At 41.6% G+C, this 15845-nt stretch overlaps 1 protein-coding gene across 4 annotated transcripts in view; it reads right to left on the bottom strand.

The window, feature by feature from the left end:
• AP4E1 (adaptor related protein complex 4 subunit epsilon 1) overlaps window positions 1-15466 on the bottom strand; it is a 73547-nt gene extending 58081 nt beyond the window's left edge. Inside the window, exons 1-4 of one of the 4 annotated variants that reach the window (XM_036301400.1) lie at window positions 15262-15466; window positions 11806-11877; window positions 7850-7973; window positions 893-966 (exon numbers count right to left, since the gene is read on the bottom strand). In XM_036301400.1, the coding sequence (XP_036157293.1) occupies window positions 893-966; window positions 7850-7973; window positions 11806-11877; window positions 15262-15411 (420 nt within the window). In that variant the 5' untranslated portion in view covers window positions 15412-15466. Of the gene's footprint in view, window positions 1-892; window positions 967-7849; window positions 7974-11805; window positions 11878-13471; window positions 13521-15261 lie in introns of those variants that run through there. The other 3 variants (XM_036301391.1, XM_036301408.1, XM_036301418.1) reach the window with 3 other exon arrangements.
• Window positions 15467-15845: the final 379 nt, after the last annotated feature.

Below are 15845 nucleotides of genomic sequence, written 5' to 3'. Positions count from 1 at the left end.
TTCTATCTCTCTTGCCGTCTCCCTCCCTGTCTGAAATCAATAAAAATATATTTTCAAAGAAATAATTTTTTAAAAATTTAACAGGAAAAAATATTGTATGGATTAAATTGTGTTTTTATTATCTGTACATTCCAGTTCCAATTATATTCTACTAGAGGCCCGGTGCATGGATTCATGCACCAGTGGGGTCCCTCAGTCTGGCCTGGGGGGATCAGGTTGAAACCAGCTCACCAACATCCCCTAGGGGTCCTGGATTGTGAGAGGGTGCAGGCCAAGCCAACGGACTCCACCGGTGCATGATCAGGGCAGGGGAGGGACTCCAGGAGGGCTCCAGGGCATGTCAGTCCGAATCGCCCAGTCTCAATGGCTGAACCCCAGAAGCAAGCTAACCTACCAGTTGGATCTTCTGCCCCCTGTTGGTCTGTGCACATCACAGCGACTGGTTGAACAGTCGAATGAATGGTTAGACACTTAGCATATTAGGCTTTTATTATAAGGGTTACTTCTAGAATTTAAAATAATTATTCAGTTTACATCTACATCCCTTTAGAACATATCCCAGAGAAAGAGACAACAACATGGAAATATCCAGAACTAAGAGTCTGGAGAACTGAGTTATAAGTCTAACAATAACAGCAGCAGTAGCTATTACTACTTTCATAGTGTTTCGTACAACCTTCACAACTTGGTTAAGTTCTATTATTATCCCCATTTTGCAGATACAGACACTGATCTAAAAGATCTAAAATAAATAAATAAAAGGATTTTTCTACGCCCATTCTGTAAACCTACCTTCTTCCAAAAATATCTAATTCAATATGACTAAGGAAAAATGTCAGGTGCCTGCAGAAATAATTTCTGACTTCATAATAACCAACATACAATACAGTACCTTTACAACTGTATTCACAAGGAGAAGCAACAGTTCATGACTTTCATGTAGAAATAAAGACACTGCCAAATAACCTATAAAATTTGAAGGGAAAAGTCTCATCACAATGTTCCCAAGAATTTAAACAAAGCAATCATATATTCCAAAATTAAGTGTCAAAGATACCAGTTGTAGGTAAATATGAAAACAAATTGTAAAATATGAAGATCAAAACCTCTAGTAAGGAAGATTTCAAGAGTTCTTCATCCTGAAATATTCCAGAATTACATATTTCATAGGATATACCTAAAGTGGAAAAGAGACTGTGTGCACCAACTTAAAGCTATGTAGACATTAGAAATACAAGTTATGTTTTGTGCATATCTCTACACAATCTATCAAAACATTTTCTGTCCTGTAGCCAAACACAGAGTTACTCAAAAACTAATAGCTACTAGAGTTAAGTGTGTTACTGGCTATCTGTGTTGTTGAATGAGCTACCACCTAATATCAAGCCATATGATGTAAATCATATACTAAGCCATAAACAATACCTTATTTCCTCAATTTGAAGACATACTAGTCACCCTTCATGCTGGAACATTTGTTAGACAGTTACTATGGGTCAACTACATTATAAGCCTCACCTCATTTAATCCTCACAACTCTATGAGATAGATATTATTACCCCTGATATAATGATGAAGCCCCTAAATGGTAGTTGCCCAAGATCTATACCTATTACAAGGTAGAGCCAGGGCTCAACCTAGCCAGGAAGAGTTAGTTCATGTTTTTAACCCCTATATTCTTCTTTCTCTCCACATAGTCTACTGTGAGGCCCTATCCCCTGAATCCTGTCGTCATTGTTTTTCATTCTTCCCAACTCTTTTCAGCCCTTTCATTAGGGTTTCTATTGTTAAGTATACCCATCATTACCCAGCGCCTACACTATATGTGTGTGTTTGGGAACATGGGAAAAATATGGAAAGTTCCTATTCTGAGTCCCTTAAGATGTTGCTTTCAGGTGTATCCTCTGCTTGGCTGAAATAAATTTATAAAAATTCTCTACAAGTTTGGATGTTTTTCTGTTGACACTATCATCAGAGACTGGGAGTTGATGCCAAATGGATCTGTACAGAAACCTATTAAAAGCAGCTCTGGAGAGGATTAAAAATGGCGGCGGAATAAGTGCATGCTGCACGAGCAGGCTCCCAGGAACAAACTTGAAATTACAACTAAAATACAGAAAAACTTTCTGAATAATCAATGGGAAACTCGCTGGAGAGAACCCTGATACCCAAGGACCAAAAGTGGAGACCGAATAGAGACTGGTAGCAGGGGCAGGGGCAGAAAGGGCTGTCTGGACACCCACAGACAGCAACTGAAGTTCCAGAGAGGTATTTCAGCTGTGGGGAGTTGCCACTGAGAACTCTGGGGTCTAATCCCCAAGCTGGGCCCTCCCCCAACCCCCAGCAGAGAGCACCAGAACTGAGAAGGGGACCCACATAATTTCATGGATTGGATATAATCAACATCATTAAACTGTCCATACTATCCAAGGCAATCTAGATTCAATGCAATCCCCATTAAAATACCAAGGGCATATTTCACAGAGCTAGAACAAATACTCCAAAAATTTATATGAAATCAAAAAAGGCCCTGAATAGCTGCAGCAATCTTGAAAAAGAAAAACAAAGTTGGGGGAATTACAATACCAGATTTCAAGCTATACTACAAAGCCACCATAAACAAAACAGCCTGGTACTGGCACAAGAACAGGCACATAGAAATGGAACAGAACAGAGAACTCAGGAAATCAACACAAGCCATTACACTCAATTAACATTTGACAAAGGAGGCAAAAGCATACAATAGAGTCAAGATAGTCTCTTCAATAAACAGTGGTGGGAAAATTGAACAGATACATGCAAAAAAAATGAAATAGACCACCAACTTACACCAAACACAAGAACAAACTCAAAATGGATAAAAGACCTAAATCTAAGTAGTGAAACCATAAAAATCCTAGAGGAAACCATAGGCAGCAAAATCTCAGACATCTCTCATAGCAATATGTTTATGGATACATCTCCTAAGGCAAAGGAAACTAAGGAGAAAATAAACAAATGGGACTATATCAAAATAAAAAGCTTCTGTACAGCAAAAGAAACCATCAACAGAACGAAAGGGAGCCCACTGTATGGGATAACATATTTGGCAATGATACATCTAAAATGGTTAATATCCAAAATATATAAGGAACTTATACAACTTAACAAAAGGAAGACAAACAATCCAATTTAAAAATGGGCAAAGGACCTAAATAAACACTTCTCTAAAGAGGACATACAGATGGCCAAGAGACATGTGAAAAAATGCTCAAAGTCACTGATCATCAGAGAGATGCAAATTAAAACAACAATAAGGTATCACCTCACACCTGTCAGAATAGCTACCATCAACAAATCAACCAATGACAAGTGCTGGCGAGGATGTGGAGAAAAGGGAACCTTAGTATACTGCTGGTGGGAATGCAGACTGGTCCAACTGTTAGGTCTGAGCAAATAATTGAATCGATGCCCCCTCCCCTGGGAACTGACCTTTAGGCCACTTCACAATGGACATTTCACTTGCTTAGACCACATTCCACTTGCTAAGACCATTATCTCTCCCCTCCGGAGTTTTCCAGAATCCACACCTGCACAGAGAATTCTCCACCCAGAAAAAGCCAGCCTAGAGTCCTTTAAAAACCTCTGGAGCTCAGCCCATCTGGTATCCAGATGACCTAATCTATAGTAATAAAAGGGTAATATGCTAATTAGGCCAGACATCTTCCAGACGTCTTTCTGGACAAAGCCACAGTGGCGGGGGCCAAGGCAGAGATGGTTAGGGGTGATCAGTCCGGCAGGGGAGAGCAGTTAGGGGCAGTCAGGTCAGCAGCAGAGGGCAGTTAGGGGCGATCAGGCCAGCAGGGGAGGACAGTTAGGGGCGATCAGGCCAGTTAGGGGATGATCAGGCCAGCGGGGGGGGAAGCAGTTAGGGTGCAATCAGTCCGACAGGGGGGAGAGGTTAGGGGGGCAATTAAGCCAGCAAGGAAGCAGTTAGGGGGCGATCAAGCCGGCAGGGGAAGCAGTTAGGGGCAACAGGCAGGCAGACAGGCGAGCAGTTAGGAGCCAGTGGTCCCGGATTGCGAGAGGGCGGAATCGGGCCTAATCCGGCAGTCAAACATCCCCTGAGGGGTCCTGGATTGGAGAGGCTGCAGGCCGGGCTAAGGGATTCCCCACCCACACTGCCCATGCACAAATTTCATGCACCAGACCTCTAGTAAATTTATAATTCTTCATCCCTTTTGGCCTCGTGCATTCCTCCTTTGGTGACCCTAACAGCAACCATTATGAAAAACAGTATGGAGTTTCCTCAAAAAATAAATATGGAACTGCCATTTGACCCAGTGATTCCACCTCTTGAATATATCCTAAGAAACCCGAAACACCAATCAGAAAGAATGTATGCACCCCTATGTTCATAGCAGCATAATTTACAATAGCTAAGATCTGAAAACAGCCCAAGTGCCCATCAGTAAATGAGTGGATAAAAAAGTTGTGGTATATTTATACCATGAAATACCATGCAGCCGTAAGAAAAGAAGAATCTCTTACCCTTTGAGACAGCATGGAGGGACTTGGAGAGTATCATGCTAAGTGAAATAAGTCAGTCAGAGAAAGACAAATATCACATGATCTCACTCATATGTGAAATCTAAGTAACAAAATAAACTGATGAACAGAGTGGATCCAGAGACATGGAAGCATGGAACAGAGTGTGGAATCTCAGAGGAAAGGTGGAGGAAGGTGGGTGGCAATCAACCAAAGATCTTGTATGCATATATGCATATAACCCATGGACACAGACCATAGGGTGCTAAAGGCCTGGGGCAGGCTGGATGGGGACAATGGGGGGAAAAGGGGGACATATGTAATACTTTCAACAATAAAGATTAAAAAAAGAAAGAAAGTTCCTATTCTCACAACCAAGTAGTGTGACCCACTGCAACATCTTTACTGAAGGTCATAGGAAGTGCTGTTACTCCCACAATCATGAAAGGGAAAATAAAAACCTAACCAGGACCAAGAAAGAGATGAGAAAAACTCTAGAGAACATTAAAGCGGAGATTAGGTCTTAACAGATTGCTAAGAACTGACCTGTTCAGCTAGGGTATCACCCACACCCAAGTCACCAACGTCAAATTACAAGAACAACAAACTAATCCAAAGACTATCTACATGAAATCTTAATTCTGTTACAAAAATTTCCTATTTCACAATTAGGAAACGCGGGGGGGGGGGGGGGGGGGGCGATTCTATGACAAAAGAATGAAAACGGTTTCACAAAAATAAAGAATGACAGCTATGATTATAGAGTGTATTTGCTATGACTAAGAGTTAGGTATAGCATAAGAATATAGGCTTTGACTCATAGAAATTTGGGTTCACATTCTGGTTCCACCATTCATTAGCTCTACGACCTTGGACAAGTGACTTGATCTTTCTGAGCCTCCATCTTCTCCTCTGTAAAATGAAATACTATCTCACAAGATAGAGCACCTAACATAATGCCTGACTTAATGGGTACTGAAATTCAGTTACTTAAAAATATTAATATGAAAAATAAGAAGGCGTTCTTCATCAAAGAAAACACCAAAAGTAGCATTAATAATCCCACGAGAGTTAATGAGACAATTGTACCAAAATGAAGACATGTAAAAGGTGGAGAGACACAGAGAGACAAAGAGCGATGTGAAAGAGACACATAGATTGGCTGTCTCCCCACATATACTCGACCAGCGCCAGGATCAAGCCTGCAACCAAGGTACATGCCCTTGACCAAAAATGAATCCAGGACCCTTCAATTCGTGGGCTGATGCTCTATCCACTGAGCAAAACTGGCTAGGGCCACATATTTTTAAAATAAGTGAAAATGAAAAGAATTACATGAAAGTCTAAAAAGCAGAATATAGAAAGAGTTGTACAAAATATCACCAACAACAACCATCCAATATTTATTGACTATCTAGTGTTGCCAAAATTTCCTGCCGTCAGAGATCTTAGAATTAGTTTGGGAACTAAAACATTAATATGTGAAAAGACAACACCATAAGATAACAGATGGTAGGAGCCACCTGAATGATGACAGAAGAGTTCAAACTTGATTTGGAATATGAAGAGAAGAGACAGGATGCCAAAGGACATTCTACTTGAGGGAAGAAAACAAGTCTAGAATTGGAAGCCTATGTTGGGTAGAGTGAGGTTCAACGAGTGGAGTATCGTATGCATATAGTCTGAGAATCTTTACCAAGACATCTCCCACCCCATCCCACCATATGAACGGCACAAGTCACTACAACTTGTGAAGAATGCTGGTCCGGGACAGTATGACACTATCAACTCCTTTCAATAAAGAACATGCTCTAGTCCTCTATTATTCTAAAGTGCTTCCTTCTTGGGATTCTGATATAAAGCCAAATCTATATGAATAGAACTTTTTAAGTCCTTGAAAGAATTTTCCTTAATAGCCCTAAAGGTTGATTATAGAGACAAAAAATTTTTTAAATGCCTCTAGGCCTTGGCCAGGTAGCTCAGTTAGTAAGAGCATCGTCCCCATACGCCAAGGTTGTAGCTTTGATCCCCATCAGAGCACATACAGTTAACCAATAAATGCATAAATAAGTGAAACACACAAAATGCTCTTTCTCTCTCCCTTTCTCCTCTCTCTCTCTCCCTCTCTCTCTCAAATCAATAAATAAAAAATTTTAATAAATAAATAAAAAGATGCCTCTAATCCTTATAGCTAACATATGTGAAACTGAGAACAAGATATTTAAAATTATTCAAGTCAATTTCAGTTTTATTCTATAAAGAAACATTTCTGATCATTAAGTTCATGAGGTTAGACAGGCTTTTAAAAATTAGCTTTACTGAGGTTTATATAATTTGCATACAAGAAAATTCACCCATTTTTGTTTAATGAGGTTTTTTTAAAATATACTTTTAAAAATGAAATTCGTGCAAGGGGCTTGGCCCTCGCAGCCGAGGCTTCTTCCAGAAGGTCGTCACCTGTCCAGTCTAATTAGCATATTATGCTTTTATTATTATAGATTGATTTCAGAGAGAGGAAGGGAAAGGGAGAGAGAGATAGAAACATCAATGATGAGAGAGAATCATTGATCAGCTACCTCCTAAACGCCACCTGCTGGGGATCGAGTCTGCAACCCAGACATGTGCCCTGACCGGGAACTGAACCATGACCTCCTGGTTCATAGGTCGACATTCAACCACTAAGCCAGGCCTAGTTTAACGAGTTTTGACAAATATATATATTGACATCCAACCACCATCATAACAGGCAATTTTTAATCTCTATAACTACAAAATGCTAGGAATCAGGAAAACTGACTTTATTTATTGGCTCTGAGTTTTGAAGTACTATTACCTTTTTAGAGCTTTGGAAACTATAAGGCAATGCTCTAAAAACATACTATACTAGAGGCCCAGTGCACAAATTCGTGCACAGGTGGGGTCCCTCAGCCTGGCCGGCGATCGGGGCCGATTGGGGCATCTCACCCAGTCCTGATTGGGGCTGACCGGGGCCAATCGGGAGGTTCTAATCGGGGCAATCGGGGCCAACCAGCTGGGGGGAGGGACCACGGCAGGTTGGCCAGCCGGAGGGAGGGGTCACGGGAGGTTGGCCGGCTGCGGGGAGGGACCGCGGGCTGTTGGCAGTGGGAACGCACTGACCACTAGGGGGCAGCTCCTGTGTTGAGTGTCTGCTCCCTGGTGGTCAGTGCGCATCATAGCAACTGGTCGACCAGTTGGTCTTAACGGTCACTTAGGCTTTTATATATATAGATACCTGCCATCATTCATTTTATATAGTAATTGGAACTTTAAAGGCAACATTAAGTCTTGAACACATACATACCTACTCTTTTTTCTAAAAGGTTTCCTTGTTGTGCCAACTTGATTGCATGTATGTAGCCAAAGGAAGCATCATATCCAAGCATTTCACAATATATAAGTCTCACCATACATTCCTTCATCATTTTCTGAAAAGAAAAATATCCAGTAACTGTGTAAATAAATAGAATGTTTTATATTTTAATTCTGTTGTAATCATTTAACAAGGAAATCCTTTAATCCTGGCACTGAAAAGAGTGTGTGTGTGTGTGTGTGTGTGTGTGTGTGATAAATTAATCACCTTAAGTCAGACTTTATAAATAAAAGTTGCTCCATAGCCCTAACCTGTTTGGCTCAGTGAATAGAGCACTGGCCTGTGGACTGAAGGGTCCCAGGTTCGATTCCAGTCAAGGGCATGTACCTTGGTTGCGAGCACATCCCAAGTGGGTGTGTGCAGGAGGCAGCTGATCGATGTTTCTTTCTCATCGATGTCTCTAACTCTCTATCCCTCTCCCTTCCTCTCTGTAAAAAATCAATAAAATATATATTAAGCCCTAACCGGTTTGGCTCAGTGGATAGAGCATCGGGCTGCAGACTCAAGGGTCCCAGGTTCAATTCCGGTCAAGAGCATGTACATTGGTTGCGGGCACATACCCAGTAGGGAGTGTGTAGGAGGCAGCTGATCGATGTTTCTAACTCTCTATCCCTCTCCCTTCCTCTCTGTAAAAAATCAATAAAATATATTTAAAAATATATATATATATATATATATATATATATATACATATATATATATATATATATATCTGTTTTAAAAAAAGTTGTTCCCTAACTTAACTACCAACAGTATTCATTTTAGTAAAATAATTTCAATATTTTGTTAGTCGCAATACTATAAAATAAATCAACTGTAGCTATTTATAATTCTAGATGACTCTCATGTAAAATTTGGTCATAATGTGAGACATATGATGATCCTCAGACAAAATATTGCCCATAGTAATGTGAGTTGGCTTCTAGAATGCAGCACACTATTTTAATATATTTTATCAACTGAAAACATTCATAAAATTCCCACAAGTTGGTAGTAATTTCTGTAATAAAATATTTTTCACATTTAAAAACAAAATTGCACCCTAGCCAGTTTGGCTCAGTGGATAACATCGGCCTGCAGACCGAAGGGTCCTGGGTTCGATTCCAGTCAAGGGTACAATTGCAAGCTCCTCCCCGACCCAGGCCCTGGTCAGGGCTCGTGCAGGAGGCAACCAATCAATATATTTCTCTCACATCAATATTTCTGTCTGTTTTTCCCCTCTCCCTACCACTCTCTCTAAAAAAAAAAAAAAAAAAAAAAAAAAAGAAAGAAAAGAAAGAAAGAAAAGAAAAATATCCTCAGGTGAGGATTAAAAAAAAACACAAAAATAATAAATAATTGCATGTGAACTTTCTTCAGAATTATTATGCTGTATATAACATCCAACAGTTAGCTTTATAGGCATTCTTTTTCCAAAACTCTCACAATTATTATGAACTACAGGACATGATTTCATTAATGGTAGAGCCATTCCAATCTTTAATCTTTTAACTGGGTCTTTCAATATTGACAACACAAGAGAATAAGTTGTGTTAGAAGATTCTATTAATATATTTGCATTTTTAAGTATTTGTATCACTGAGTATTCATTCTAAATACTTATAGCATGTTTAATCAGAAATAAAAATAAAATGTGTTTCAAAATAAAAAAAAGCTCAGACTTCTAATATTTAAAAATTAAAGTTAGTATACTATAGGATTACTGAATCACAAATCCTTAGGAAACAAAATATTTTATGATTTTTCTAAAATTAAATCTTTACTGTTGAAGAGATTACATGTCCCCTTGTTCCCCTCATTGACCCCTTCTAGCCTGCCCCCATCCCCCTTCACCATACACTATTGTCTGTGTCCATGGGTTATGCATATATGCATATAAGTTCTTAGATTGATCTCTTCCCACCCACCCACCACTACCTTCCCTCTGAGATTCCAGAAACAATAAAATATTTTAATGTAAGCATAATAATGTTTAATATTTCATTATTATATATGTATATATGTGAAATAAAGAGTTTAAAAAGAAACCATAGGAAAATCTTAGGGGAATAAGGTTTAATTCAGGTCGCTTGTACTTAAAGTAATATAAATTAATTCATTACCACATTAAGACTACAAATACTAAAAACACAAGCTTATAAGATACTGGAAGACCCTCTTCAAAGGGATTCTATATAAATTAGGAGTGAAAGTGTTCACTTAAGCCATTAAGTATCAACCTTGGTTTTATAACATTTATCTCAGAGTTTTTCAAAAGTCATTATGTACTTACATTTATATTACAGACATTGCTATTCTCTTAGTTTTAGAGAAGAGGTATATCCCCATTGCAGGAGTTCTCTTTACAACTGTCTGACAAACTCACCCAACCTCTTCATGACCACCTCAGGGTCAGACTACCCTGTAAAGCATGTCCATAGCTGGATGGCCATAATTATAACATCTCCCTTCCTAACTTCCACCTGTTTATCTTAGTTCTGCCCTCACCAGGTTTATGCCTGGTAGCAAGAAAAATTATATTTATTGATGCCAATTATAGAAAATGGAAATCTAGCATAGTAAAAAAGTGGGAAACCATTTCTGCTTAACATTCCTATCAAGTACTATGAAACACGATATTATAGGCACACAGACTTAGGTACACACACAAACATATATACATAGGTACATCAAATTAGTTATGTTTTGAGTCTCCTTTGTCCACATATTTTGATCATAAAAGGAAATATATACATTCTCTCAGACTTTACAAGTGCTATTCATGTACAGGCATGTACTCATGCAAAATAATCACCCAATATTTTTATTAGAGGAAGAGGGAGAACATTCCCAGTAACTTACATACAGAAAGCACTCACTAAAACTCTGTTGAGGAAATATTGCTTGGGAAAATCTAATTATGTGAAACCATATTAAAATTAGCAAAGAAAAAAACCCACATAGGTCTTAATTTAACAAAGTAGGAACAGTCCTATAGTGACCTGCATAAAGTAGCCACTCATTAAAAAGTTTATGTGCCCTAGCCAGTCTAGCTCAGTGGTTGGAGTGTAGGCCCATAGATGGAGGGATCTCAGGTTCAATCCCTGGTCAAGAGCACATATTTGGGTTGCAGGTTCGATCCCCAGCCCCTGGTCAGGATACATGCAAGAGGCAAACAATCAGTGTGTCTCTCTCACATTGATGTTTCTCTCTCTCTCTCTCTCTCTCTCTCTCTCGCTCTCGCTCTCGCTCTCTCTCTCTCCCCTCTTCTTCCCTCCCTCCCACTTTCTCTAAAAAAAATAAATTAAAATAAAATAATAATGGAAAAAATATCCTCAGGTGAGGATTAACAAAAAAAGTTGATGAAATTAATGCTGTGTGAAAAATCTAACTATGTAGAACCAAGTTTAAAAACAACTGGATTGTGATTTAGCTGCTAGGCAATATACTTAGTTTTATAGCAAAAAAAAACAACACATTTTTTTTATCTTGTCAGTCAGTCAACCTATACTCCAAGATATATAAACCTATACTCTAAGATATATAACAGTAAAATGAGATCTGCAATGTGTCAATTTGGATCTGAAAATATTAATTTAAATGATATATATTCACCTTTTTCCAGAGCACAATATTAAAACAGTAAGATCAGCACTAGGGTTCCAGGAGTATCGCCACATTTATGTAAATTATCATCACAATGGCACTAAAATAACTTAGTCAAGCAAATCTTGCTCCATGCAGTCAGTCAATAATAAAAGGCTAAAGTTAACATCTGACTTGCTACCATCCATAACTGATTGTGATAAATTAGATTTTAGCAAGTGATCAATTAGATGTCACTATGGAGTCCACAGTGGACCAGATTTCAAATTCCAAATGTGCTGACGCTGACTATGCAAACTTACCAGTGTTGTTGTAGGAGCAGAAACAGCTGCTTTCAGATTACTTAGTTCCTGCTGGATTAGTTTCTCTTCCTCCTGAAAAAGTGAGCATATTTAAATGCATGAACAACTGCCTTTTTAAACTATACAGTATTTTTAAAACTTTTTATTTTTTTAATATGTTTTTATTGATTTCAGACAAAGGGAGAGAGAGAAAAACATCAATCAGCTGCCTCCTGCAGGCCCCCTACTGGATTGAGCCTGAAACCCGGGCATGTGCCCTGACTGGTAATCAAACTGGCAACCTCTTGGTGCATGGGTCAATGCTCAACCACTGAGCAACATTAGCTGGGCTGTAACAGTATTTTTAAAGGGAAAATATAATTAACAATATTTTCAATAAAAATAAACATTATTTTAAAGGAGAGTTATAAAAATTATGTGATTAAGATTTGCTTAAAGGCATTTATCCAATCCTCAGTCTCTCATTCTTGGAAAGAATATATATTTCCAGTCTAATCCATCTTCCTCTTTCTTCACTCAGTTACTGACCCCTTAAAGACAGTTTAGTAGGAAAAAAAAATTTTCTTTTAATAACAGTGGAGAAAAAGAAAAATTCTTCATGTAGTGGCCAACAAAAAGGTTCTCACACCTTTCCCTTAAAATTAAAAAGCCTTCATGGAATAGAGAAACAGGGTAAGGCAGAAACAAAATCAGTCTGTTTCCCTTACACTATATTCTTCTCTATCTTTTTCTCCTTATTTCTCACCTTTCCCTATAAATACATCAATGTGGCCACTTCCACTCTCTGCATTGTATTTTACCTTCTTTTTTTTTTTTTTTTTTTAATATATTTTATTGATTTTTTACAGAGAGGAAGGGAGATGGATAGAGAGTTAGAAACATCGATGAGAGAGAAACATCGATCGGCTGCCTCCTGCACATCTCCTACTGGGGATGTGCCCTCAACCCAGGTACATGCCCTTGACCGGAATCGAACCTGGGACCCTTCAGTCCGCAGGCCGACGCTCTATCCACTGAGCCAAACCGGTTTCGGCAGTATTTTACCTTCTTAAAGGCACTTGAAAAGTGGCCCCATTTTTGGCTAATATAATGCTATCTTTAAATTACACATTGAATTAACAGGTGTCCATTTGGTGGCTAACCAAGAACTACTGGTAAAGCACTACCACATATAGATACCTTACATATAGTTTCAAACCTCAATTTGGGACCAAATTTTTTTTAACTTATTTTTTATTTGTTTTTATTGATTTCAAAGAGGAAGGGAGAGGGAGAGAGAGATAGAAACATCAATGATGAGGGAGAATCATTGATCGACTGCCTTCTGCACATCCCCTACTGGGGATTGAGCCCACAACCCAGGCATGTGCCCTTGGCCGGAATCGAACCTGGGACCCTTCACTCCACAGGCCGACGCTCTATCCACAGAGCCAAACCAGGCAGGGCACAAAATTTTTTTTTTATTTCATTCAGCATCTTATAAAAATTAGCAAAGGACAAAACGTTAAGACAATATTAAGTCCACAAATAATGAATTCTGAATGTGAAGCAGACCCTCCCCAGGACAGCAGCATCTAATCTCAGTTTTAAAAGAACTTTTTCAACACCCAGAGTACTCTAAAGAAAAGCCTTCCCTCGCTGCCCTTCCCTCTCTCCTGGCACTTACATCACTGTATACTCTTCTACTCGTCCAAGCCCAAGATGAACGACCCATTCCCTGGGAAGAGAAAGTGTGTTTTTCTGTTTCCTCCGTGTCTCCCACATAACCTCTTCCATAAATACAACTGAACAAATTATGACACAGTAACGTGATTTTGTAAAGATACAAGCTCCTTGAAGCTTTGAATGAGTATCTTGCACAACCTGTGCAACTACCCAAAGTTGTGGGAACGTAATCACTTGCAAAATAACTCCTCATCTTCAAAGCCCATCTGAGGCAGTGACTCACGCAGTAAATTGTACATGTTGGGAGAATTATGCTTTTTTCTTTGCCCTACCCATTGGTCTAACTCAGTGGTGGGCAAACTGCGGCTCGTGAGCCACATGCGGCTCTTTGGCCCCTTGAGTGTGGCTCTTCCACAAAATACCACGTGCAGGCGTGCACGTACAGAGCGATTGAAACTTCGTGGCCCATGCGCAGAAGTCGGTTTTCGGCCTGGGCGAGTCTATTTTGAAGAAGTGGCGTTAGAAGAAGTGGGGGGTGTTGGTTGGTTGGGCAATGGGAGACAGGGCGCAGGCGGCCCCGGGATACCAAGTGCGGGGGAGGGGGGGGTGGGCCGCGGGCAGGGGGACATGCAGGATTCATGCAGGAGTTGAGTGAGCCAGTCAGTCAGCAGTCTCATTGTGCAGTGGTTAGTACTAGTCGGGTCCACAAATGGTGCGCAGGTGACAAAAGTACCTACTCGAAGCATAAAGTTACCTGTATTTTTCCAACCAGCTGCAAATCCTACAGGTATTTTTGTCATCAATTTAAGAATTGTAATTCTTTTGTGTTGGTGGCTTTATTATTATCAAATGAAACACTTGCCCTGACTGGTTTGGCGCAGTGGAAAGAGCGTCGGCCTGCAGACTGTAGGGTCCCGGGTTCGATTCTGGTCAAGGGCATGTGCCTTCCTTGCGGGCACATCCCCAGTGGGGAGTGTGCAGGAGGCGGCTGATCGATGTTTCTCTCTCATCAATGTTTCTTACTCTCTGTCCCTCTCTCTTCCTCTCTGTAAAAATCAATAAAATATATTTAAAAATAAAAATAAAATGAAATATTTTTTAGGTGCCCTGTTTGAGATGGCTACAAAGACGCAAAAACGGAAGACGAAAACCGTTAATTTAAAGTTGAATGTACCTACCTATATAGTTTAAGTTTAAAAAATTTGGCTCTCAAAAGAAATTTCAATCCTTGTACTGTTGATATCTGGCTCTGTGGACTAATGAGTTTGCCGACCACTGGTCTAACTAAACACCTCAAGCTCCCCCAAGATACTTGACAGCGGGTTCAGATGGCAGGGTCAGCTCCCGCGGGTGGCATCCGCAGAGGGAGAGCTGGGGGAGAGAAGGAACCGAGGAGGGGAGGAGGGAGAAACTTCGCGGGGCGGTGCGTGCTGACACCTGCTCCCGCTGGCATTCTCACGCCGTGATGTCTCGCCCAGCCCTCCCAACAACCTATGGAACATGCATGGTCTCTTCCCACCTCAGCGCCCAGGAAACACCTGCAGGCTCAGGAACCAGCGATCTGCCCGCCGATCCCGAGTCGGCGTCAGGGCCCTGCCCATGCACACCGGCCTCCCAGCTGTCAGTCCCGGCGGGAGAGTGCCGCGTCCACACGGACGCAGAGATGCACCGACACACGCTGCCCGAGCCCCGCGGAGGGCCAGCCCCTGGCTCCGGCGGACACCGGCCTCCCCGCGCGGGGCCTCCCGGGCGCCCCGACCTCCGGCCCGGCCCGGCCCGGCCCGCGCTTACGTGCTTGGAGGTGAGCGCGGTGATGCCGCGGATGAGGCCGCCCAGCCGCGAGGAGAAGGGCGCCCTGGCGGCCGCGGGCCCGCCCGCCCCCGGCGTCTGCAGGAAGAGTCCCGGCAGCGCCGTCAGCGTCTTCTCCACGATGTCGCTCATCGCCGCCGCCGCCGCCCGCGCCCCGGCCGCCGCCCGGCTTCATGCCCGGCCCAGCCCGCCGCCCGCCCGGCCTCCGTAGGCACTTCCTGTTTGTTTGAAGCAGAAATCTTTATTGATGCTCCGCGTGGACAAGCACAGTGCAGTTCTCGGCAGAGGCCGCGCGGGGGCGCGAGAGGCCGCGGGGAGAGGCACTCGCACAGCCTGCGCGCGCCGTTTCACGTCGGGAAGGAAGGAAAGGGCGCCCGAGGCCCCCACAAGGGCAGGTGCCTGTTTCTGGTCCCGCTGGGCCAGCGCTCACTCCCTCCACCGCACCCCGAGGTGCCATGTGCGGCCCCGTCCGCGCGGTGCTGGGGACCCCGGCGGTGTTGAGTGACAGACGGCCGGGCTGCCCTACGAGTCCGTCCCTCTCTTCTCTTGGGATTTAGGAAACCGCC

The sequence above is a fragment of the Myotis myotis genome, unplaced genomic scaffold, assembly GCF_014108235.1.
Source record: "Myotis myotis isolate mMyoMyo1 unplaced genomic scaffold, mMyoMyo1.p scaffold_m19_p_1, whole genome shotgun sequence".
NCBI classification, from domain to species: domain Eukaryota; kingdom Metazoa; phylum Chordata; class Mammalia; order Chiroptera; family Vespertilionidae; genus Myotis; species Myotis myotis.
The sequence above is the reverse complement of the archived record's forward strand: the minus strand, read 5'-3'. Positions and strand labels throughout refer to the sequence as shown.